At 45.8% G+C, this 25,359-nt stretch overlaps 1 protein-coding gene across 9 annotated transcripts in view; it reads right to left on the bottom strand.

The window, feature by feature from the left end:
* Positions 1-25,359, bottom strand: part of WIZ (WIZ zinc finger) — a 157,635-nt gene that overhangs the window by 118,478 nt on the left and 13,798 nt on the right. For 5 of the 9 annotated variants that reach the window (XM_078849683.1, XM_078849686.1, XM_078849684.1 and 2 more), the window contains exon 2: positions 22,632-23,101. In XM_078849683.1, the coding sequence (XP_078705809.1) occupies positions 22,632-23,019 (388 nt within the window). In that variant the 5' untranslated portion in view covers positions 23,020-23,101. Of the gene's footprint in view, positions 1-22,631; positions 23,102-25,359 lie in introns of those variants that run through there. The other 4 variants (XM_078849685.1, XM_073319241.2, XM_073319245.2 and 1 more) reach the window with 3 other exon arrangements.

Here is a 25,359-nt window from a genome sequence, read left to right as displayed (position 1 = left end):
GTAAACCAATACAAGCCAAGTTTAAACTGATGAACGTGTGTCCATATTAGGGTTGCCAAGCCTCCCGCTTTGGCCAGGAGTCTCTCGGAATTGGGCTTGATCTCCCAGAGGTGACTGAAACCAATCCAGGAGATGTTAGGCCACTAAAAGTCCAGCGGCGCAGCAGGGCTAAGGCAGGTTCCCTACCTGCCCTGGCTCCCAGAAGAGGCCAGCATGTCCGCAGCACTTAGGCGGAGCCACAGCCAAGGGCTCTCTGCGCACTGCCCCCACCATGAGCACCGACTCCACAGCTCCCATTAGCCAGGAACAGAGAACTGCAGCCAATGGGAGCTGCTGGTGTGGTGTCTGTGTAACCCACATACCTCCTGGGTGTGGTGTTCTGTGCCATCTAGTGGCACTAAGACCACTTAGAGAGGGATATAAAATGAGTGTGTTCTACAGCCTTAGCTAAGAGCCAATTGGCTTTTAGCTCATGCACTAAGCTCCAGAGGTCCCAGGTTTGATCCCGCCTGCTGACGACCAGGGTCTGTCGGTATTACACCTGCAGGCAGGGGTAGTGTGCACAACTGCCTGGCTGCCCCTGAGCCTAGGAGCCGCTGCTGGACATGCCGCCACTTCCAGGAGCCACCCAAGGTAAGTGCCACCCGACTGGAGCCTGCACCCCAACCCCCTCCTGCACCCAAAACTCCCTCCCAGAGCCCACACCCAGCATCCCCACCCACCTGCCCTAGTCCAGTGAGAGTGAGGGAGGGTTGGGGAAAGCTAGCGATGGAGGGAGGGGGGCTGGACTGAACAGGGGATGGAGCAAGAGCATTTGGGTTTGTGCGATTAGACAGTTGGCAACCCTAGTCCACATACAAAGTTGTGGCAATTTTACAAAAATCACTGCAGCATCACACCTTTACATAAACTGGCCCAACTATGTGTCTGGAACTCTGCACTAAACTGTTACAGGTTTTTACAAATTCACAATGCCAAGGGCAATTATGAAACAAAAGCCCCAAGTAATTGCTCATGCATAAAAGTGGATTTTTAAAATCACTGCAACATGCTATACAAGACCTAGGTATAATTGTAAAAAACTTATTAAATAACTTTTCAGGGAGAAATAGGAGTTTGAAAACTAGCTCCATGTGATGGGCAGCTTGTAATTCTGTGCAATGTTTAATTAACAAACCAAAAAACCCTCAAGGTCTCTCTCACCCCGCCCCCCCCTCCAAAAAAAAAAAAAAAACCACAACAAAAAACCCACCTTCTTTAAGGATTATATGCTCAAACATTCTATAGAGGAAAAATAAATTAAAAAAGGAAAAACCACCACCAGGTCAAGACCAAGAACAAAAAGATAAAATTGTCACATTATTACCAAGGGATGATGAGGTTTTTAATGGAAACAAAGATGCAACCTTTAAAATAAAGCTGTCACCACTGCAGAAATCATCATCCATTTTCCTCTGGCTCATTAGGGAAAATGAAGAGGAACTCTGACACAAGGCAAACAGAAATATTTCCATGTTAAGAGACACTATACTATGCCATGAATGTCGGTTTTCTAGCAGACCAGAGAATGAGAGACCTGATTAAAATGTTCCATTTGGTGAGCGGGAGGGAGGGAAAGATGCTTTACTTAGGGAAGAAAGAAGTCACTAGTGGCCTGTGTCCAATATAAGAGAATTAGGCAGCTCAGTAAATTATGCAGATGATCCATTTAGGATTATGCACATAGAAGCAAATTCACCTGCTTTTGGTGCTCCAAAGAGCAACGCAGGTTTTAAAAGGCCGGAAGGCCCCGTTAGGCTCTAGCCAGACCTCCTGCAATACACAGGCCATAGAATTCCACCTAAAGATTCTGGCACCCAGGCCAATAATTTAAGATGAAACTAGAGCTGATTTGATCCATGTTTTGAACAATTGAGAATGTTCCTTATCACAAGGCTTGGTTGAAGGGAGCCACGTGACAAGACTTCAGATGTGTCTGTAACAGGGTCTTTTTCTGAAGCCTGAAAGCTGGAGCGGTCCTTGAATATATATGTGTGTGTATAGGTTTGTTTTTTTGGGGGGGAAGGCGGTTGGGGGGGGGGGGAACGACACGGGGACATGACGACACTTTAAGGGGCAATACTAAGGTTATTCACCTGTGACTGTAGTTCAGGCATGCTGCTTCACGTATTTAGGCTTGTGGGATATAGGGCTTTGGCAAGGTACAGGTGCACAACATGGCTTCAGACTTCCCTAAAGTAGAGGTCCTGGGAGCCAGATTCCTGGATCCACCTGTAGCGTACAGACCCTATTCTCCCTTCGCTATTATGCCTTCTAATTAGGGGAAACAGGAACCTAGTGTGCTGGGACCTACAGTTGGACCCAATCAGTGAGCAGTTCAGAGATTGTGCTGCTTCCGAAGGCTTCAGTGATCTGAAAGGAGCTAGCTGGTGCAGACAATCTCTTCTTGGCACAGGAAAAGCCTCTGGCTAAATGGCCTGTCTGTGCGGAGCTGCTCACAGTCCAGTAAAGGGCAACGAGAGAGCTTCCACATTAGCAACCTCACTAAGTGAAAAGAGAAAAGTCACTATGGCTCCAGGGATGGCACCCCAAACAGTAGCTTGAGTCCCCAAGGACTATTCTAGTAGGACAGGAAGGTGAGTCCAGCAGTCTGGGCACTAGCCTACGATTTGGGAGACTCCGATTCAATTCCCTGCACTATCACAGACTCCCGGTGGCACCTTGGGCAAGTCACTATCTCTCTCAGCCTCAGTTTTCCATCTGTGCAATGGGAATAATAGCCCCACCTCACTCCACAGGTACCACTCCAAGGGCAAGACTCATCCATGCAGGAGATGGAACTTTCTCAGGGCTGCGTGAGACTGTGGAACAAACTCCAACGAGATCTAGGAACCTTGCCTCCAAGTGCGAGGCGCATGTCTTTGACCTGCCCTTGCTAGTTAAAAAGTACAGAGTACAGCAGATGTTAAAAATCCACAAGCAATTTCCCCACCCCGAGGAGAGGAAGACTTCAACATGAGAGATGCTAGCCTGTCACTTCTCATGCTGGGACGGAAGGAATTCGGAAACAGTGAGGTACAGCATAAGACACTGGAAAGAAGAGAACTGTAGGAGCAGAGAGAATATTTTCTTCATTTGGAAACTGCGTGGGTAAAGCGAGACAGGGATTTCCATATTCCTGTTCCAAGTAACAAGGAGAGAAGTCACAGGTGACAATACTACAGCAGAAAACCTGAAAATTAAACAGAGATCTGTTCTGTTCTGCCAGTAATTAAGAAATTATTGCAAATCAGAGAGTGTAATGCAAGCACCAGGCGAGCAAAGGCTGTAGAACTCCTCTATCACAATTTATTTATAAGCAGTTTTCTGACACTGCACTGCAGTGCTGTCCACAGCAGGTGTCCTGGGTCCCACTGCAATGACCACTACGGGACTTCCCCCCCTCTGCCCTTTCCTCCCCAAAAAATGTATTCACAAGATATGGGGCCTTAGCTCTTGAGACAGAGGACTTAAATACAGGCTTTCTGGGGGGGCTTTTTTTTTTTTTTAAAAACATTGATTTTTTAAAAGCCATTTACTCAGGTTAACCTCACATTGCAAAGTAAAAATCCCTCATGTCCTAACTGTAAGGATGATGGTTCTCTAGGGAGGTGGTGGAATCTCCTTCCTTTGAGGTTTTTAAGGTCAGACTTGACAAAGTCCTGGCTGGGATGATTTAGTTGGGGATTGGTCCTGCTTTGAGCAGGGGGTTGGACTCCTGAGGTCCCTTCCAACCCTGATAGTCTATAATTCAATGGTACAGAGCAATCCAGATCACCTCACTCCCACTGCACAACCAAACCTGCAGGAACCTGGCCTATAGTGGTCCTGACCCCATCACTGCACTGACTTGGCTGGCTCAGAGAGGCCTAGGGGAGCTAGCGAGTGAGCTGGGTGTAAGTGAATCCGGTCGAGGGAGCCATTTTGGCAATCTGTTGGGCTTTGGCTTCCACTAGCAACATCTTCAGCCCTGGAAAGCTGAGGAGTGAGAATTCCCGTGGAAAGCAGAGAGCCCAAGCAAATGGCTCCAGCTCAGGAGACGATGCAGCACTGGAGAGTGGCCTGGCTGGACAGATGGAGGCGACTGCATTCCCTCAAATTTTCAACAGCTGCCTACACATGCAGCATTACAGGGGACATACCAGGAGTGGGTCTCCTTCCTTCTCCACTGATGGAATGCAAGGTTCTGCCACTTGACTTTGTAGCCACACAGTCAAACAAAGAGGAAAGTGGCCCTAAGCAGCTTCTTTCATTCTCTAGTGTGTGGCTGCAGGCTCAAGTGGAGCTCTTGAGTTTTGCTCTTTTGGCAAAGGAAAACCAGTTTATATATTCAAGAGAGACTATGGGCAGGAGTCTCCCTATCGGGTAAGTGATCTCTCCAGAGCCACAGGAAAAGCCTGTCCTAGAGAGCGCTCTTAGCTACAAGGACAAGCCCCTGATGAACTCAGGAGAGACACTTGGATGAATCATGAGATCCCCTCCCACCACGGGCAGCTCCACTTACAAATCAGAAGAGAGAGTCAGGGGGACAAAAGGACAGAGAGGGAAAAGAGACAGAGGGAAGAAAAAAGAAAACAAAGACATGGAATACAGGCCGAATCTAATCCCTAGCTCCGTGCAGTGCATCCTGGGTACTGCCTGTGGAAGAGGGGCTATAAAAATTAGACTGAGATGCAAACTTTAAAGCAACTTATTCACCTTTGTGAATGGGAGCAGGAGAGTTTTATAACCAGTTTTTATGTATAAGTTTCCAAATATATAAGGTGTCTGACCCTGTGCTAGCCTGAATGTGTGTCATCTACAAAGTCTGCTGGATTCTACTGGGGTAGCAATGAGGAATGGTTATTTTTTTATTAGGTGTATTACGGTAGCGCCTAGCAGCACCAGTCATAGAACAGGGCCCCACTGTGCTAGGCACCGTATTATTTATTAGCAAAAAGAAAAGGAGTACTAGTCTCTAAGGTGCCACAAGTCCTCCTTTGCGCTAGATGCTGTACAAATAGGGTGACCATATAGCAAGTGGAAAAAATTGGGATGGGGTAGGGGGGTAATAGGTGCCTATATAAGAAAGAGCCCCCAAAATTGGGACTGTCCCTATAAAAATCGGGACATCTGGTCACCCTATGTACAAACATGCAACAAAAAGATGGTCCCTGCTGCATAAAGAGCTTATGTGCATACAAGCTACATGCTTGGCATCCAATACTCTATCAATTTAATATTTTAGGTTGGCTGCCAATAAGATACATAACGTTTCAGGAGAGCCAGTCACCCTGTTTTCTTTAATATTCTGCAGAAACTTTTATCTGCTCTTCCCAAATGAGCCAGGTAATAGGACCAGAGATCAGAGGCAGAATCTAAAGAAGTTTAAGAATTAATAGTAGGAGTACTACTACGTGGTATCCCCTATGACCGCCAGTCATGGACCAGGAACCCATTGTGCAAGGTGCTGTACAAACCTGGGACAAAAAGACAGTCCCTACCACAAAGAACTCACAATTTTAACAGGTACAAAAATAAGCAAAATATCTCATGTTCCCAACCATCTCAAGCAAGACCCAACAGAACAGATCGTTCTTCGAAGTTAAGAAATCCAGTGCCCTCAGGACAGATATGAATGATAGAATGTTCCAGCCTCCCCAAAAATGGATGTTGGCTAAAGTTATAAGCATCTGAAAAATAGACACAATACATTTAATATACTCATCTGCTCGGACAACTACATTCACGTAGATAAGGGGTGTCATACTCAGCCTGTGGGGAGGGCCAGATTACACTAGCAATTATGGCTGAAGTTACACTGAGGCTCTCCTACCAATAACAGCAAACACTTGCACAGATTGAGGGCACAATATGGCCCTGAGGTAATAATTAAACCTTTAGTTATTGAAGTCACATCTGTATTTGGCACCACTCTAGACAAAAGTGACCCCAAGCACTTTAAGTCCAGTGCTATTTCTGCCCTTGGCTAATCTGGCCATTTGTCTATGTAGTAACCCAATTAGCACACTGCATTGCTATAATGACACACAAATAAATTGTGTACCTATATTACAGAAAAATCTGGCTGAGTGACATCAAGCTTAAGAGTTAACACCTTACTAAAACAGACAATAGCCATTCACAATACCGGTGCCATGTTTCAATCTGTCAGACAACACAGGAAGAGAACTCTGCACACTTGGAATGTTTTATTCACAATCTTAAACTAGAAAATCAGTCTTGCCCATTACAACATGCATACAGAGCCCTACTGAAGTCAAATGGGGCTCCCTGCAGCCACAGCAGTCCATCTGTTTGATGTGAATTGCAGGATCAGGGCCTCATTTGCAGAATCTGAATCTGTTGTGGTGTTAGATAAATCTCTCAAGTGAGTGAGGTGCTTGACACCGAGAGCATCAAGACAAAATGAACACTGCAAGATGACTAAAGCTGGAGGAAAAAGCCTGTTGCTATCATATTGTAGTATTTGTGAAATTGTGTACTGTTCATGTAATTAAAGAGACTATCATAAGGCATAGGCTAAAAAGGAGACAAGATTAAGCTTTTGCAGGCAACTTAAGTATTAGGAAACAAAGCACAATTCTTAGCTATGTAACTATCTCTTGACAGAGAGGCATTATTATTAAGGTTTTCCAACACTTCCCATTATAAGATCCTGTTTTCAGTTGCTTATAATTTTGCATACTAACTCTTTGGGTTGAAATTTTCCATGCCCGTTGTCTACCTCAGGCTGAATTGTTTTGGAAAGTTTCAGCCAAAACAGTTTAAGTTGTTTCTTAGCCTAGGGAAAATATGTTGTTTTGCCACATTAAAAAATTCTTACAATCATCTCATTGAGACTCTCTAGTGCCCGGATGCTTTGGAGCAGGAACTTGAAATTTGGCAGAGTAGGGCGATGAATAATCACTTCAAAAAAGGCTATTAGATGTAAGCAGAGAGCCTACAAGGAATGGAAGAAGGAACTGACTGCAAAGAAAACTATATCTTGGAGGTCAGAAAGTATAAAGAATTGCAAAAGCTGAGTTAAATCTTGTAAAGGAAATTAAAAGCAAAATAGGAAGCGGTATTTTAGACACAGTATATGTAAATAAAAAGATCAAGAAGAGAGAAAGTGGGGCTGCTATGGAGCAAGGATGGGTAGAGATTAAAGATAAACTAGGTATGACCCAAAAACCAAATGAATACTTTGCTTCAGTTTTCAATAAGGATGATAATGTAGAACATGGGGGCAGAGGCAGAATGGCTGATGGGAAGGAGTGTACAGAAATGGAAGTTTCCACATCAGAGATGGAAGCAAAACTCAGTTTAATGTGTCAAAATGTCCATCTCCAAATACTGAAAGATTTGGCACATGAAAGTGCAAGTCCAGCAGCAGGGATTTTTAATTAATTCATCTATGAAATTGGGGGTGGTGCAGTATCACTCGATAATACCAAAAGTCAGACCTATATTTAAGAAATGGAAAAAAGTGACATTGGCAACTGTAGACCCGTTAATCTGACCTCAAGGCTTTAGAACAAATTTTGAAGGAAAGAAAAAATAAAGCTATGGCAAATGAGAGAAATGCAAGATGGGTTTACCAAAGGTAGACCACATCAAACTAACGTGATTTTTTTTTTGGCAGTTGCTTTGTTGACAAGGGAAATGTGGTAGATCTAATCTACTTTGATTTCAATAAAGCATTTGATATCATACCACATGGGGAATTAGTTAAACTAGAGAAGATGGGGATCAATACAAGAATTGTAAGGTTAGTAAAGAACTGGCTAAAGTAGCGAAGACAACAAGTTGTGTTGAAAGAGGAACTATCGGGCTGGAGGGAGGTTACTAGTGGTGTTTAGGGATTAGTCTTGGGACCGATTTAATATTTCCATTAAGGAGTTCTGCATAAAAAGGCGCTTGCTAATGAAATTTCCTGATGACAAAATCAGAAGCACTAGCAAAATAAAGACGACTGGAATACTATACAGGAAGAATTGGGCGACCTTGATGACTGGAGCAATAGGATGAAATTTCATCGTACAAAGGGCAAAGCCCATTTCTCCCCCTAATCTGTTTCCCCATATCCAGTGGTTCAGGGAGAAGAGGAGGGAGAGGTAAAAGGGTTAAATGTAGACATCCCCCCCCCCCACACACACACACACACACTTCCCCTATAAATGTTATTAGATTAGTCTCCATAATAGCAAAGCTACCGTCATCCATGACAGGGAGGCTAGGTTGCTTGAACTATTTTCAATTTCTGGGTCCATCTCCCTAAACCATTTTTAAGCTCCCGGCCTCTCAAACTACTTTTCAGACGGCCCCTCCAGGAGAGGGCAGACATAGCATGGCCCTGGGGGGAGCACCCTGAACAACATCCCAAGAAGTGCCACATGACCCACAGACAAGCCAGATGCCACTAGTTAAACTGGAGACATTTTCATGGATATGGCAGGGGGTGAAATGAGTGAGCAGGAAAAACAAGGAGCTGAAAGATGAAATTAAAGCTGGTATCTAACCAGTCCCGATTCCACACTCCAGGCCCTCTCTCACGTTCCCAGTCCCTGATGGAGCCCCGTGGATGCTGGTCTGTAGGACTGTTTGCCGCACACACCACTGTGCAAACCCAGGATCTTATACAGATTACTTTCCACATAAAATATTGACATTGCAGCCACAAAGGGTCACCGATCACTTAGGAACTCCCCATATACCCGAGAGCAGGTGCCAAGCCATGTCTGGGTTCAGAGGGCCAGGAATTCCCTCAGTGACAGCCTGACAACCAACCTTCATTCCAGGATTCCCTGCTTGTGCTGCTCAGAGCCAGAGCCAAGCAGCAGCAGCTTAATTCAGAGATCTGCATAGCACTCCTATGGCAACAAGCCCATTCACAGGATCTGCACTGAGCCTCATACAGTAAAGAGCCAGATCATGGCTCATCAGGCATGTGCAGTCACACACTGAATCATTCTTTTGTTAGCACTCTCATGGGGCAGCATGCAGCATAATATTCCACAGCATTCTTCCATTCTCCTCCTTACAGTGCCACCCCCCAAAGTTCCATATTGCAGCCACCATTTTTCTTGCCAAGGATTTATGAATGGCATTGGCAAGTTCCATCCAGATTATCCAAAGGAGTTGCTGTAAGCAGTGGCCAGGGGAGAGAAGGGGGAGGAGGACAACCCAACTATCCATCCCCAGTGCTCCTGCCACACATAGGACTGCCAACTTTGCACAAACAAACTGACAGAGCAAGAACCTTTTCAAACTTTTTCCAGCCCAGATCCACATACCTGTCCCATTCCTAGAACAAGAACTCAACATATGTCTACACTGTAAACAAGACCTGTGGTAGCAAGTCTGAGAGCCCAGGTAAACGGACTTGAGCTCACAGGGCTCATGCTAGGGGGCTAAAAAGGGCAGTTTAGGTGTTCAGACTTGGGCTTGAGCCCCTGCTCTGAAACCCATCAAGGGGGATGGGTCTCAGAGTCTGGGCTTCCACCCGAGCCCAACAACTCCACTGTTATTTTTAGTCCTGCGCATGAACCTCATGAGCCTGGAGTCAGTTGACCCAGGCTCTGAAGCTTGCTGCCACAGGTGGTTTATTTTTGCAGCGTCAATGTATCCTCAGAGCAATCCATCTCACCTGGAGAGGCGAAAACTGCCCGGACACCACAACTGTACCCTGCTCTCACCAGAGCAAAACGTCTAATGCCCCGGTACCTTCGGCATGGATTGCCTAGAACATGCAGGCTCCCAGGAAGGCACTTGGCAGTAGGGCAGGCCAAGCCATTTGGAGAAGCTCTATCTAGGCCTGACCCGACACCTTTGCTGAAGGTTTGTCCTTTCAAGCACGCTGAGTGGATCTATGGGAAGCCACAGGAGGCTGGCCAGGATACATGTGATTAGACAGCATGGGACACCAAGCAAGGGGAGTAAATTTGCTCTGTCACTTCCCTCTTCTACACTGCATGGTGGCCAGGAAGGGGAAGAGATATTCCAGTCTATTGTTACACACTCCCTTTCCATAGAGCAGTTCAGAGCTATGATATGCATGGCTTGGCAAAGTTTAACACAACCTTTGGATTGCTGCAGGTGGAGGGTCATCTTTCATTTCTGGCTCTTTGGACCTTTCACAGCAGTATTTGATTCAGCTGACCATGACCTTCTGTTGACTTGTCTGCAGCATTGGCTGGAGCAGCATGGACTTGGTTTTGTGCTGATCTCTCCCAGGAATTTCTGAAATTGCCTATGGAAGGGAATTTACAAGTCTGTGCTTTCAAATCTGTTTTGGGCCCTTTAACCTGTGTGCATTTGTATGGTAACCACTGGGATTTCCTTTTTCATAGATATGGGCTATATTACGCCCCTGCTAAAATGATTCAGTTTTTACCACTTGATTCTACACACTCTAGTGCTAGCCAGCTGCCAGCATGCTATTGAAGGTAGCTAGCAGGGAATCCTATTAAATTAAGTCACTACAGGCTGAAATGTTGTTAACTGTACAAGAACGCTCATTAAATCTGGTTTCTTTAGTTGGTGGTATAATTGCGTTATCAAAACTGCTCGCTAATGTAAGAGGCCTGCATGAGACACATTAGCCACTGATAAATGTTCTGCTTCTCTTACTAAACTGCCTTAACTGTCTTCATACTAAAACAAGTGGAAGTTCATTGCACAGAGAATGGATATGGTGGAGATGCTAAATAGTGACTTATTATCCCTGAAGTTAACTGTTATTGGACACAAAGTTACCTGGGTCCCAGAGACTAAGATTTAATTACCAGGATTCAGTGACCGAACATAGGCTGAATCCCAGGTTGTCACCAGAAAGAGAAAGAAGCTCAAGCACTCCAACACTGGCTGGCTGGACAACCTTGGGCAAGTCACTTCACTGCTCTGTGCCTCAGTTTCCCCTTCTGTAAAATGTGGGATTCCCAGACTGCCTTGCTGTAAAAGGGACAGCATCTTATCACACAATGGTTGTTTCAAACATGACAGATACGACCAGGCTTTTAACTAGACTCAAATTATCCACCCAGATTACTCAAATGCTACCAATACAGTTTCACACTGATCAGAAAGGCATTATCAACTTATACTTTAAGATGGGTACCTTGCAGATTCTCCATCTGATAGTATCTGAGCACCTCAACGTTTACTGCATTTATCTTTGCAACCACTCACCTGTGAGCCAAACCAGGTCTATCTCCATTTCACAAATAGGGAAATGAAACAGAGTAAGTCACTCACCGAAGGTCACACAGGAAGTCTGACACAACAGGGACTTGAACCCAGCTCTCCTAAGTTTTAAAGTAGCTCCCAAACCACTGCACCTCACTAGAAAGGGCTGTTTTCTTTCTGTGACAGGCTGCGAAGGTATGTCTGGTCAACCTGTTAACTCCATTTTTGTTCTGTGAGCACCCACCTATGAGGATTTGGCTTTGCCCATTCATTCTGGAGCAGCAGCCTGACACCTACTGCATAGACTATGTCTGGGAAGCTGACACAGAGCAACCAAGGGTCATCAATATTTCCTAGCTCTCCCCTGCTAGAATGGTGGGGTTGCTATGGGCAGGCCACTGACTTGAACAACTCTCTGCCCAGAAGCCAGTGTGGGGGTCAGAGCATGGAAATTGCCCAGCAGAAGAGCAGGGGCGGAACAGGTGTCAGAGTCTGCTTTAAAAAGAGACATGCTCTCTAAGCAACTGTGTAGTTTCATTGCCAGAAACAGAAGACACAGCTGGAGAGTGTGCAGCCAGGTAGAACTTTGCCTCCCCTTTGGCTCAGGCCAAAACCAGGACTCTCAAAAGGTGGCAAGATCAGACTGAGGGGGCTGCATTCAGGAATGTTTTCCCCATAGATCTGTAACTCCCCTGTGCTTTTTAAGAGTAAAGCATGTGTGAATGGGAAATCCCTTAACATAGCCCATTCATTGCTTTACTGCCACAGTGTCCCTGAAGGGCATAACTAGGAAACCAGAACTTTCTCAGCCAGGTAGACTCTGGGGGAACATGTCTAAGTAATTGGGGGCTTGGCAGGGCTGGTTCTGGGGTCCAGACAGCCAGACTGCCCAAGATGAGTGTCAGATCCAGGAGGGTGCAAGACAGAACCAGAGTTAGGATCAAAAGACTAGTCACTGCCCAGACCTAGGGTGCTGAGCAGCATGTGGTACCCCATCACAACAAACTGGTAACCATTCAGAAAGAGGGACTAGACCAGGTTGTGCCACAAATTTTATCCATCAGGGCTAGAGCCTGCCAGTTGCCAAGCACCCTCAGTTCTCACTGATGTGGGTGGACCTTCACACTCCCCCAGATCTGGCCCTTAGGTCATGGTGTGATGGGAGGTGATTAGATGCCAATAACTGAAATTAACAAACAAAATCAAGGCCTGAAAATCTTTTAAGTATTAGAGTGCCTTGACTATAGAAAATACAACTGCAAAAAATCTCCCAAAAATGGAGTCTATTGAAGCATTTAACACAGATGTTGACACGGCATTTGATTGTATTTATGAAGAGGCACTAAGAAGAGTTCAATATTACTCATTGCCTCTATGGAGCATTTTCCTTTCCCAGCACTCCACTAGTTATGATACCCAGTTCCTTCTGGCCAGCTACAAGATGTGCCTTTGTGAGCCATTCAACTTCCTTTGGGTGCTCTCTCTGCTCCACCAAGGTCCATTGTACCTAGTGAGGAACCCAGATGTGGACACTGGACCCTGACTGCAGCTTTACTAACTAAGAGGGAATGTCTCGCACGTGCATGTCCCAAGGCAGCACGCAGGAGGCCTACACACAGGTTTTGTGCCAGTATAACTATGTTGGTTAGGGGTGTGATTTTTCTTTTCTTATAAACCAGTGGTGTTATACCAATACAACCCCTAGTGTGAACACTTATACTGGTATAAAAGGGCCTTATACCACATAACTTATTACCCTCCTCATATGGGAACAGTTATACCAATAAAACCTCTTGAGCTTTACTAATCAGATTATCATTATTTGTATTACCATCATGCCTAGGAACCCTGGTTGCTGTCCAGGGTCCCATTGTGCTAGATGCTGTACAAAAAACAAAATGGACAGTCCTTTTGCCTACAATCTAAGTAGTTAAATTGTACTATACTATACCAGTTATGTGCACACAATGCCTTTAAATTTGGGGCTTTTCCAAGAGATCACCACATACACATCTGATTTCTCTATTCTCCACCTGGCTTCTGCTCTACATTGCTTGTTAGAAAGCTATATTCTCCCAGCTTTATTTCCAGTCATTCCTTGTCCCCAGCACATAATCTGGATTTAACCACGTTCCATTTCATGCTGACCCTGAAACACTTCTTCAAACTTCCCTAGTCCTTGTGCCATTTCATGCTCCCCCATCCCCCAAATTGGGAATAGGCAGTTTGGGTTATTTTACCAGTTCCTCCAGATCCCTGGCCCAGAGTGCCTAGAGAATCTCACCCCAACATGGCACAGCAGTACTCCTGGTTACTCTGAGCAGTTCATGAGACAGCTTGTCCTGCTGCTAGGCTGCAAGGCAGATGACGTCTTTCCGATAACCAGCAGATACTCTCATGGGATTGGATTAAATATCTAGAAATATTATACTCATTAAGTTTCCCATTGCTATTAAACATGGGATTTTTCAAGCCAGGACGAGGTTAAGAGAAGGGTTTCACTCCAACCATGCAACTGTACACTCCAGTCTCAGCCCAGCTGACTTCACAGAACCCTTTGCTCTAACCAGAGTGTGACACAGCCCACTAACACACTCGGTGGAGAGAGATGGTCCATGCTTTTGTGTGTGCCACTGCACGAACGGGATACAACGTTTTCCTTCCATCCTATACACAGAGACAGAGGGCTTGGCTACATACAAATTTGTCCTGGTTTAATTAAACAAATGTAAACTGATGTGGTGTAAACATATGTGGATATGCTTATATCAGTTTAGACTGTCCATACCTAACTTACCACAGTTTAACAAAAAAAAAAAAAAAAAAAAAAAAAATCACATCACAGTTACCCAGGTTTAACTATTGTGTTTAGCCCACATCCTGGTGACTTTTCCCAGTCCCCTTTAGAGCACCAGGCTGCCAGCCCAGCCTATTGCTTGTGGCTTTATCAAAAAACGTATTTAGGTTGGATTGGAATCATCTAGCCCTGCATCCTCCAAGCCATTAAACTGTCATTTAAATGCTTAAAGCTTCCTCATCATCATAGAAGCTCAGCTCATGCTTTCTTCGTTCCCCAATGGCTCCTCTTGAAGGATCAGCTCACTACTCCATGTTCTCCACCCTTCTGGCAAGTCCCCTGGGTTAGTGATTTATTGCAAATGATTGCTAACGAGCCCACCATTTCCACTTGTATGGCCTTCAAAACTTTGGCGTGGAAATGGTCAGGGCCAGCCCATTGAAAGGGTTTATCCTATCTGATCTATGTTGTGACCAGTCTCATCTGTCATGACCTGCAGCCACGTCACCTCCTTTTAAAATCCTGTAGGCTCCCAAACACAGCATGGCTTGGCATGGCCAGTACTTGGATGTGGGTGACCCAGCAGGACGCACTCTATCCCCCAAATCAGTACTGACCCAGATGTCCCAACACAGTGCTAGGGGCTGCTGTGCTGAAGAGAGAGGTGCTACTCACTCAAATCATCAGAAAGGAGTGAACAGCTCAGCACAGGGGGCTACCAGAGGTGCCCCAATCGAGTGGAAAGAGGGCTGAAGGCCTGACCACTTGTACTCATTAGAGACCCCACGGCAGTTTTTGTTTGTGAAGAAATGTTACCCATGATATCCCCAGACACAATCCAAACTGGGTTATGTTTTGCCTCATAAAATTGCCCTTGCTCTTTCATTTGGATATAGCATTCCTCTTCACTTCCTGTCCTGAACAGACGTACAGTGCTGATTGTACATTTAAGCCTTGGACTTTTACATTTCACTGGCAATCAAAGACAATCCCAATACATAAAGGGAACGATTCCGCCACCCTTACTCACGTGAGTAATCTCATGAATTACAAACTTGGGGTCTAAAGCACTTGGGGTAAGAGACACTATGTAAATGTAAATCGTTCAGGCTTATGCCAGTATTTTGCCAATTCAGTTCACTGCAGTGATGGTCTTTGAATGACAGTATTTTGGGTTCCACCTTTGGCCTTTAACACATTAGGTGATTAACACAGTAAAAGCTGCCTTGGAAATTACTAGAGATGATGCATCAGTAATGAGACACATTTTAAAGGAGGTTTTTCCTTTCTCCCTCTCACCCCCTTCCTCCAAAGAGTAAACAAAATTTCAAGCATGGAAGTCATTGGGGACTCAACAAATCCAGCACACCCTCCCAACGGTGCATCTTACTCATGTGGGGCACTGTCTGCTCCAACAGATAAGATTCTAATGCAACATGTGTTATGATGGTAAGACAAGCACACATCATGGAAAATAAGCTTTAATAGACAGCCATAACTCAAGCCAGAGATTAAAAATCTGTAGTATTTATTGAATCTATTGAATTTATTTAACTGTGCACTAAGCTGCCTATTCACGGAGGTCATTAATAATGCAAATAACCCACCCTTGTTAGGCAGGAGAGTCCTGGTAGTCTACTTGGTCTTCATGAGTTCTGGCCAACAGGAAAAGACCTAGTTTTAGCAAACCTAGGGGTGGGGGGAGCAGAAGAGTCCCAAACACACTCCCCCCAAATAATTCCTAGAGCAGATCTTTTAGAAAACCATCTAATCCTGATTTAAAAATTGCCAGTGAGGGAGAATCCACCATGACCCTTGGTAAATTGTTCCAGTAGTTAATTACTCTCACTGTTGAAAATTTATGCCTTATTTCCAGTCTGAATTTGTCCAGCTTCAACTTGTTGAGCTAGCAACATCGGGGTGGAGTGTGTTTTCTCCGGCAACCCTAGGTTTGCTAAAATTAGATCTGCTCCTGTTGGACAGACTTCATGGTGAAGACCAAGGAGACTACACCAGGACTCTCTTGCCACTGGATCATGTTATACTTTTCTCTGCTAGACTGAAGAGCTGGTTATTAAATATTTGTTCCCTATGCAGATACTTTTAGACTGGAACCAAGTCACCCCTTGACTTTCTTGTTAAGCTAAACAGATAGAACCCATTGAATCTCCCATAAGGCATATTTTCTAATTCTTTAACTATTTTCATGGCTCTTTTCTGAACCCTCTCCAATTTATCAATGTCAATCTTGAATTGTGGACCCCAGAATTGGGCACAGATCGATGCCAAATACAGTGGTAAAATAACCTCTATACTCCAACTCGAGAGTCCCATTTGTGCATCCCAGGATTGCTTTAGCTCTCTTGGCCACAGCATCACATTTACAGCTTACATTCAGCTGATTGTCCACCTCAACCCCCAAATCTTTTTCAGAGCCTCTGCTTCCCAGGATAGAGTCCCCTATCCTGCGAGTATGGCCTACAGTCTTTGTTCCTAGATGCAGACATTTACATTTAGCCATATTAAATATTAAAATGCATACTGTTTGCTTTCACCCAGTTTATAAAGTGATCCAGATCACTCTGAATTGTGACCTGTTCCCTACTTCTCCCCCAATTTTTGTCATCTGCAAACTTTACCAGTGATGATTTCATGTTTTCTTCCAGTTAATTGATATTGAAAAGTTATAGTGTAGGGCCAATAACGATCCCTGCAGGACACCACTAGAAATATCAACAATGAGTCCCCATTTAAGATTACATTTTGAGACCTATCAGGTGCTGAGAACCTTCAGGTTTAATGCTATTTGTTCCAAGTGGTTGGCAGTTCTTGGGTTGGTTAGACACAGTCAGGGTCAGGAGGCCCCTAATCTGACACCTTGCACTTTCCCCTCTCCTCCACCACCAGGTTTGCAATAATAATAAATTCTTTATATGTCACACATACCCTTCCCTAAATACATGGTTCATACTTTTCTGAAATAAAAGCCAGTGCCAGCAGTTATGAGTAAGGCTAAGATTATGTCACGGAGGTCACAGATTCTGTGACTTCCAGAGATGACCTTGATGTTTTCTGCTTCAGCCCCAGGGTGGTGAGTCTAGAGCTGTCAGCTGGTGGGGACCCCAGAGCTCCCAGCTGCTGTGGGTGGCAAGGAGAACCCTGGAGCTCTCAGCTACTGCAGGCAGGATCCTCCTCCCCACCTGCAGCAGGGCTTGGGCTCTCATCCCCTATCAGCCCCATTTTGTAACAATTTTTACTAAAAAAAGTCAGACAGGTCACAGGCAATAAACAAAAATTCACAGAAGCCCATGACCTGTCTGTGACTTTTACTAAAAATAATTGTTACAAAATCTTAAACTTATTTACAAGCAACCCTATAACACAGCAAAGTGTACTCTTCCCTAGCTCCTTCCAAAGATCTCAGAACACTTTATGGACACTAACCAAGCCCCACAACCCATCTGAGATATAGGGAAGGATTATACTGCATAAACCAATCAGAAGGTAGGGATGCTGAACAATGATTGACCCACAACTGTACAGTTTTCCAGCAAATTTTTACACCAGATTATGCAAATCCCTTCCCACCAACAGGCTATTGCACTCACAACTCCCTGTCCCCAAACAGCACACAGCCACCTCCACTCCAGACCCCACCCCACCCAATACCAGTTATTAAAAGGAATTCCTCACTGGGGGAGGAAGTGGGCTGAGCTTTATGGGAACAGAGCCAGCAGCGGGGAAAGCCCGGGGTGAGAGGAGTTCAGGTGGCCATGTCTGGGTGGGGATTTCTGAGGACATCTGTCTGTCAGGTCAGAGGAGCTGGCTGCTGTCATTCAGAGTGCAGAGGATGCACAGCAAGAATCACTACAACTCCCCGGTGTTAACTCCGCAACAGCCACGGGGACCACGGTCAACCCAGGAGGTTATGTACCCTCAGTGGTTCCTATCTCCAAGTGAGACACTGGATGAGACTCAGAGGACAGTGGGTTTTGCCTTCAAGCTATCAGACATTTACATGCAGGAGCACTGAGAGGCCTCTGCTCAGTCAGGCCAAGCCCCATTGTGCCCAGTACTCACAACACCGGTACATGACAGCCCCAGCCAGCACACAATCTAGAAGACAAGGCCTCTAGGTGAATTTAAACGAGCTGTGTCACAGGGTGGCTGGCCCCATTAAACGAAGCAGGTCCACCCCCTGTGTACTAGGGCAGGTGCTCCCAGTCTGGCCAATTAAGAGGGTGGGGCAGTACTTGGGGTCATAAGGAGGCAACTTGTTGGGAAGAAAGTGGGAGGAGCAGCAACGGGGAGTTCCTGGAAGAGGCTGCCAGAGTCCCCTGACAGGGGAGATAGAGGGAACCTGCTTGGGGGAAAGGGCCTCCAGGGAGAAAGCCCTGTGAGGTGGGGCTCAGCTAAAGAGCACAGAAGAATCCTACAGTAGTCCCTGAAGCAGGAGGGGCTGAGAGAAGCAAAGGGGAAATTCCCCTGGAAGCTGTAGCCCCAGGTGGGATGAGGAACTGTGTGTTTGTAAAATAAACCAGTGCCTGGAGAGGTACTCTGGGTATGAAAGTGGGTCCTGCGCAGGCTGCAGGCACGCCAAACACCTGACAGACCATCTTTTTGTTCTGTGTTGTACAGCACCTAACACCATGGCTCCTAGGTACTACTGTAGCACACCTAATAAATAACATACAGTCCTAGTGCAATGGGGTCCTGGGTCACGTGTGGGGCTCCTAGGCACTGCCACAGCACATGTAATTGATGGTAATAATGACAAGAATTAAACAAACCACCTGGAGGAGGACCAGGTAATAAAAAAAGGTTGGTTCGGCATAAACTAGCTGTGCACACAGTTGGTGGTTTTCCCAACCAGCCAGAATGGATTCTAATTTGCAAAGCATGAGGCACATAATTCACAGTGGGGAGAGGTGAAAATGTTGGACCAGGCCACCCACTACTTGGAAAAATAAAATGTCCCTGGTCTGGGGAGAGAAGAAAGCAGTTTTTCCTCCTCCATCACATCAAGGCAAGAGACAGCAAGAAATTTATGATGGGGGAGTCACATGCCCTGGAGCCTCCTGTCTAGGCACATCGTTTAAAGCTCAGAACTTTACCCATCACACATGGACTACAAAGTCGCCATGGTGTAGGTGCAATGTATGGAGAAGAGAAGAGACACTGTCAATCTAGCACAATGGGGTCCTGGGTTTTTAAGTGCTACCACAATACAATGATAGAGGACAAGAGGATCTGTGGCCCAACAGCGGAATGCTTTTCCTAAGGGAATTCCAAAAAGTCACTGGTCTAGGCAGATCGATGAACTAGGATCCTGTTCTTGGAGGTGTGAATAAAAGGATTAACCCAGTTTACCCCTTTTAGCATGTGCTTGGAAAGGAATGGTTCAATGCTGTTTTATTTACAATGTATTGATTCCAATTGTCTTCTGCACTTTCTATCTATCCATCCCTTCATGGTTTTTTCCTCTATTCAGCTACTTCTGAAAAGTTATAAAACAAAAACAGATTGGTCTCCAATGCTATGCCTGACTTGACACTTGAAGAAGGAGATTGTCTGCCCAGGACAGAATACAATGATCTGGGAGTGAGGGCAGAAATTCCATGTCTGACATCTTTACAGGGGTATCATTCAGCACAGGCAAGTGCAATGCCAGGCCAGACAAGAATTCAGTCATTTCAAGTGGCCACAGGACTGTCTATGCACCAGCACCATCCTGACCCTGATCACACAGTTGGATACAAAAATCAAACCCTGGGCACCTGCTGTAGCCAGGCCAGATAGAATCAGCACAGCTCCACCCCTTTCCCAGCCTCATGAGGCACATTTTGCACCAAGTATCCATCAGGAGAAAGCTGGACAGAAATTTCTGATGCAGCAGAGGCAAATAAAGACTATGTGAGATTTGAACCTTCACCAGGGCCAGGATCCTGTTCTCATTGACATCAGTGAGACCTGGCCTTAAATTACGAGACATTAAAGAAATTGGGCTCCTCTCCCAGGAGAGAGAGAGACACACACACAAATCAACAGAGTGACATTTTTCACACTAATAAGGGCTTTAATCCATAGATGAGGAAGCTGCTTATTAACAACGGAACTTAAGCAGAACTTCTCTGCAGAGTCAAGAACAAACATATGAAATAAGCGGCTAGGGAAGGTAATAGGACACAGCATTTGAGAGAGAACTGGAAAGGGCTGCGGCAGGATTGTATAGCAAGGGCTAATGCAGAGGAGAATAGCAAGAAAGTGGTGGGGAGTAAAGGTCCCTTCTCTGTTGTTTCTATAGTAGGAGCTCTAGATTTTTTAAATGGAGAGAATGGATTTAGGCATGAGCTTTCCAGGCCTCCCCTCAGCCAGCACAGAGATTGCATTCAAAATCTAATTATACAGAGCAACACAAATCCATGCCCAACTAACAGTCATGTGAGCTCATACACCCATCTCACCTGGAGAGGCCACTGTTACTGGAGATAATACATCACAGCCTCCTTCCCCCAAAACTACCTCCCAGCCAGGATTCCTGGGTGCAGTGGGTGGGGAATGAAGCCACTTAGATAACGCACATCCAGGCCAGATGATTACCTGGGAACAGCTGCATAGCTAGAGAACTTCTCTCCCTAGTTCTTAGTATAGGAACACACATTAGGAGAGGCAACATTAAATAGCAGGAGGGCATCACACAGAGCCCAAAAAGATAACTGGCAAGCCATAGGTTCCTGGGAGGTACAGCTTTTCACAGCGACAAGGAAACTGTAACCAACAGAATGCTTTGTGCCTATGAACTCCACTTAGCAAAGGAAGAAATCACTCCAAGTTCTCCAGGATTCCTGTTTCCACCTGCTGGCAGAGGAGTCTATCTCCACAGCTCTGGACTGGTACAAGGAGAACACGTGGGAGGTTATGCAAGTCACAGATGTGCAAAGGGCCTAATTAGGTCTCCCAATGCAATTGTTAGTATGTGTTTTAATACATAGAGGCACTGCACTTGAAGATACAACATACCCAGAGAGTTACTATGCTAAGCAAATAGTAACTCCCCCCCAATTTACATGCACGGGTCACTAAATTACCAAGTGCCACTGGCGTTTCAGCATCTGACCGGCACCATTTAATGGGTCTGACAAGTCTAAGATTCATGAATTGAACAGACAGTTTTGATGTGGCAAGCAGAACTCCCAAGAGCTATTAGCTCATGACAGGTTTCAGAGTAGCAGCCGTGTTAGTCTGTATCCACAGAAAGAAAAGGAGGACTTGTGGCACCTTAGAGACTAACCAATTTATTTGAGCATAAGCTTTCGTGAGCTACACTCACTTCATCAGATGCAGTCAGTGGAAAATCATGACTGTGCCACTGAATTTTACATCCCTATCTGTGGTGCTGAACTTTAAGATCGTTACCATGTTGCTAAATTACCAATTGGCACATTACATTTGGATTCTCTTCTGGTTGCCCCAACATATGTATGAGCTCAAACAAACTAGAACAGGCACTGTTCAGCATGGCTGTGTCATTATCATGCTCCCTCCCCCTCCAAAACTCTCAACGCCACAAGGGGAAAGATCTTGGAGCTATTCACCTAGGAAGGAAGCCCAGTACTGCACTCATATCCACAGCCTATCGGCAAACAGGGAGATCTCCATGTGGAATACCATTAATTCCCCGACCTCTGAGAAAGTGAAGCCAGGAGAGATGGGGAGGAGGAGGGGAAACAGCTGTGAAAGGCCCAATGCCCAGGAGCTTTCATCAACTGAGTGCTACCAGGAGCTGCACACCAAGGCAGAGGCTGCATGGCTGGCCACGGCAGGCGGGATGATCACCAGGGACAGTCCACTGCCAAGAAAGCTCAAAAAACCAAAAAAACCCAACCAACCAAAAAAAAACAAAAAAAAACAAACACACAACCCACAACCCCAGCAAACTCATTATCTGCTAGCCAGAGGCCAAAACAAAAGATGAGGGGGGTCCCTCCCCACAGCCCCAGCCTGGAGCTGGTGAGATGCCTGGATACACACCCCTTCCCACTACCATCAGATGCTGGGAAAGGCTGCAGATGGAGGAAGGAAAAGGGTGCTGTTCATGGACTTTGCTTCTTTTCTAGGCACGTCTGGCTCATAGATACTGGATACATTTGAATGCCTCCCCCCGCCATCCCATCCTCTGGTTGCTAGAAGCATCTCTTGACTTTGCCCACAGCCTCCTGAAGGACTCCTCCCTTCTCTCCCGCGAAGATCTCCAGTGTCTGCCTCTCTCACTGCTTAGAGCAGCAGCAAAGGAAAACTGGCAGGGATTCTAATCAGTTTCACTGCAGCCTGCAGGGTCCTGAATAGCAGCAGCTGCACTAAGCCGTGTCTCCTTAACTCACTCTGCAAATGAGCGGAAGCGGGGTGCCAAAGCAGTCTGCAGACTCAGGAAGACTCGCTGCTCTGCTGTTCCTTTTAGAAGGTTTCCAGCACCACCACAAATGCCAGGTATATTTTTAAATGAAAATTAAACTCTACAGCAATCTAGGCTTTTGACCTCCCTTCTGTTCACCAGGAAAGAGGCTCTGACTTGCCATTAGCCAATGGTATTGGAGTCCCACCTATTGATTTACGGTGCGGAACTTACCTGCCACGTTGTGTGCTTCCAAAGCAACGTCTGGCTCCTGACGGGCTAGAGGCAAGAAAAAAGTGGGATCCTTCTTACGGCTGCACATGTCATCAGCACCCGAATTCCCTTTCCCGTCTCTGCTCATGGCTGCCACATTGTCGGAAGCATAGAAGGCAGCCTCCTTAAGATCAGTCCCCCCTTCCACTGATGTCCCTGATAGAGCTGCACTCTCCAGAGGCATTTTTGCATCTTTAACAAAAGCAGTTATTCTCTGTTCACCTTGGGAGCACTCAAGGGCAGCAAAATCTTCTTTGTTTGGCTCCAATGTCATTAACACGCTTTTGCCTCCATCACACTGATGCGCTCTCTGCTGCTCTGATGAAGAAGTAGAGACAGCTTTCTCCATTCCTCACAGATTCTGTTGTGTCACTCAGGAAAAACAAACATCAGGACTTCATAGGATTCACAGGCAGCTGTAGCCAGAAAATCTAAAAAGGGGAAAAAATGATGAGGATTTCTCAACTGCAGAGACACTCCCCAGCCTTCCCTGGTCACACCTGCTCTCTTTAGGCCCAAGGGCATGACCTGGAGTAACAGATAGTAACAAAAGAATCTTACTGTGCCTTTCAGCCCAACATCTTTACAGTGTCACTACATGACTGGCTTCAAGTGGGGCAGAGCAGCAGCTGTTTCAGCCGTGAAGTGAAAAATATCGATACCCAGTTAAATCCCAGTATGGGATGTAACCAGGACATCCAAGTCCATGCCCTTGGTGCTATGGGATTCCAGGAGGCAATTGGTCAGGACTTTTGTTTTTCATTTCCATATGTGAACATGGCATCTCTGGCAGCACAGTGCTCTCTAGCACCATGCTAGAGCATTGACGCTTCTACCGCAAGAGCTTGTTGAGCCTAGGAGCATTTCAAGGTGATGCAGAAAGGCTTGGGGAATGAGAAAGAACAGTACAGTGCCCAAGGCACCACATGACCCTGTAGGAGACTGACCTGCTTAGCAAGATTCTGCATCACTCCCTGGCCGCAGGGTTAGCATGGAACAAGGACGAAAAAGGCTAAATGAGGTTATACAGGTGAGAAGGGCAGAAGGTGGAAGAAGCTGCTAAATGGCCAATACAGAGACAGGAAAATCGTTTAATATCTGTGCCTTGAGAGCAGTGTATCCTGCCGACACCTTGGTTCCCTCCTTGCTGGAGGAGTCAATGGGGAAAGATACAAGATGTCTGGAGCTACCCACTGGTGACGTAAGACCTTAGTGACATGCCAGGACATGTATGTGTACATAAAGACTGGTCGTGTGTCTATGTGTATCGTGAGCTGTTCTGCAGAAGGGCAGGATTATTCCACTGGTCCCTACCATGCAGCATCTCTCCTCATTCACAGGCTAACACTGCACATTTCCATCACACATTGTTGCTTTTCATTTGCACCATGCTTCCTGTTACTACAGAGCTCCGTTATCCTAGGAGCATTTTCTGTCTCCAAGTTTTGTGTTTTGTGTTGACCTAACACATGTAAACGCTCCTAAAAAGGTAAAACACACAACTTTCAATATCCCATATAATTACACGTATCCACCCTCTGTGACAGATTCAGGTATTTTCATGGCCTACATGCTCTCCCTTTATATCACCAGAGGCTACTAATAGCTGCAGTTACATTTTTTAAATGGCATTTCATGCTGGTGAAAGGTACCATGTTAACAGACTATTTCTCCCCAAGCAGGTACAGCAGAAGTGCCAGCATATCTCCCACTACCTCCCCAGGGGTAAGAGGTTTGCTACACAACAACTTGTTGGGGCCACCAACAAGGAGGCTGTAGTTCTGCAAAATGGACACCTACCTAAGCAGGATCTGGACTGAAGCTAGCCACTCACTTCATGTAATCCGAAGAGAAACAGATTTCAGTTACCACTCTCCTGGGATGCATTTGAGCCAGCCAACTAGAAGCTAAAGACTTGGTACAGCCCCTTACCATCTCCCCAGGGATTTATACTGCTACTTACAGCGTTCGCGCAAGCCACAGACACCCTATACACACACAAGTTTGGGTCTCTTCCTGTCCCCCACCCACCCATCTCCACCCCTCTGCCTGTTGAGGGGTTTTGGGAGACAGGAAGGAGAAAGGGAAAATGCTCAGCTAGTTATTCTTCCTGGGAGGTGGGCTTTATTGGAGGGCAAAATCTTGTCTCCATTTGCTTCCCCAAAGGCAATGAGATGTAGGACTGTTCTAGTCTCTCATGGAAGAAGAGTTCCCCAGCTATGGGCCAGCAACTGAGAATGCTCATGTCCCCCGGTTCCCATGAGCAACACCTGTCCTGTTGACAGTTCTACTGTTCCTGAGGGCCACAGCTTCATGGTAGGTCCTGACTGCAGAGTCAGCTTCAGCCCACTGAGGGCTTTGGGACCTTGAACTTGTTCTAGTATTAAGTAGATAGCCAGTGTAGTGTCTGGGGCACAGGATGATTAGCTCATGTCAATGTGCATTACTTTGCAGGATGGGCACTACATCTTGAAGCTCACACTGGTTCAACATCTTTCCTTAGATTCATAGCTACCATGCATAGCATTAGCCATGCCTAGAGGTTGCTGCTGCTAGGTTTGCATCTGTCCCAATGAGACTCACCATCCTAATCGGTCACAGGTGTAAGAAAGCAATTCTAGCACCACTCGCTCTTGGGGCATGGACCCAATAAAGGGTCCCTGGGTGGTTTACCACTGTGATGATCAGA

The sequence above is a fragment of the Lepidochelys kempii genome, chromosome 20 (assembly GCF_965140285.1).
Source record: "Lepidochelys kempii isolate rLepKem1 chromosome 20, rLepKem1.hap1, whole genome shotgun sequence".
NCBI classification, from domain to species: Eukaryota; Metazoa; Chordata; order Testudines; family Cheloniidae; genus Lepidochelys; species Lepidochelys kempii.
The sequence above is the reverse complement of the archived record's forward strand: the minus strand, read 5'-3'. Positions and strand labels throughout refer to the sequence as shown.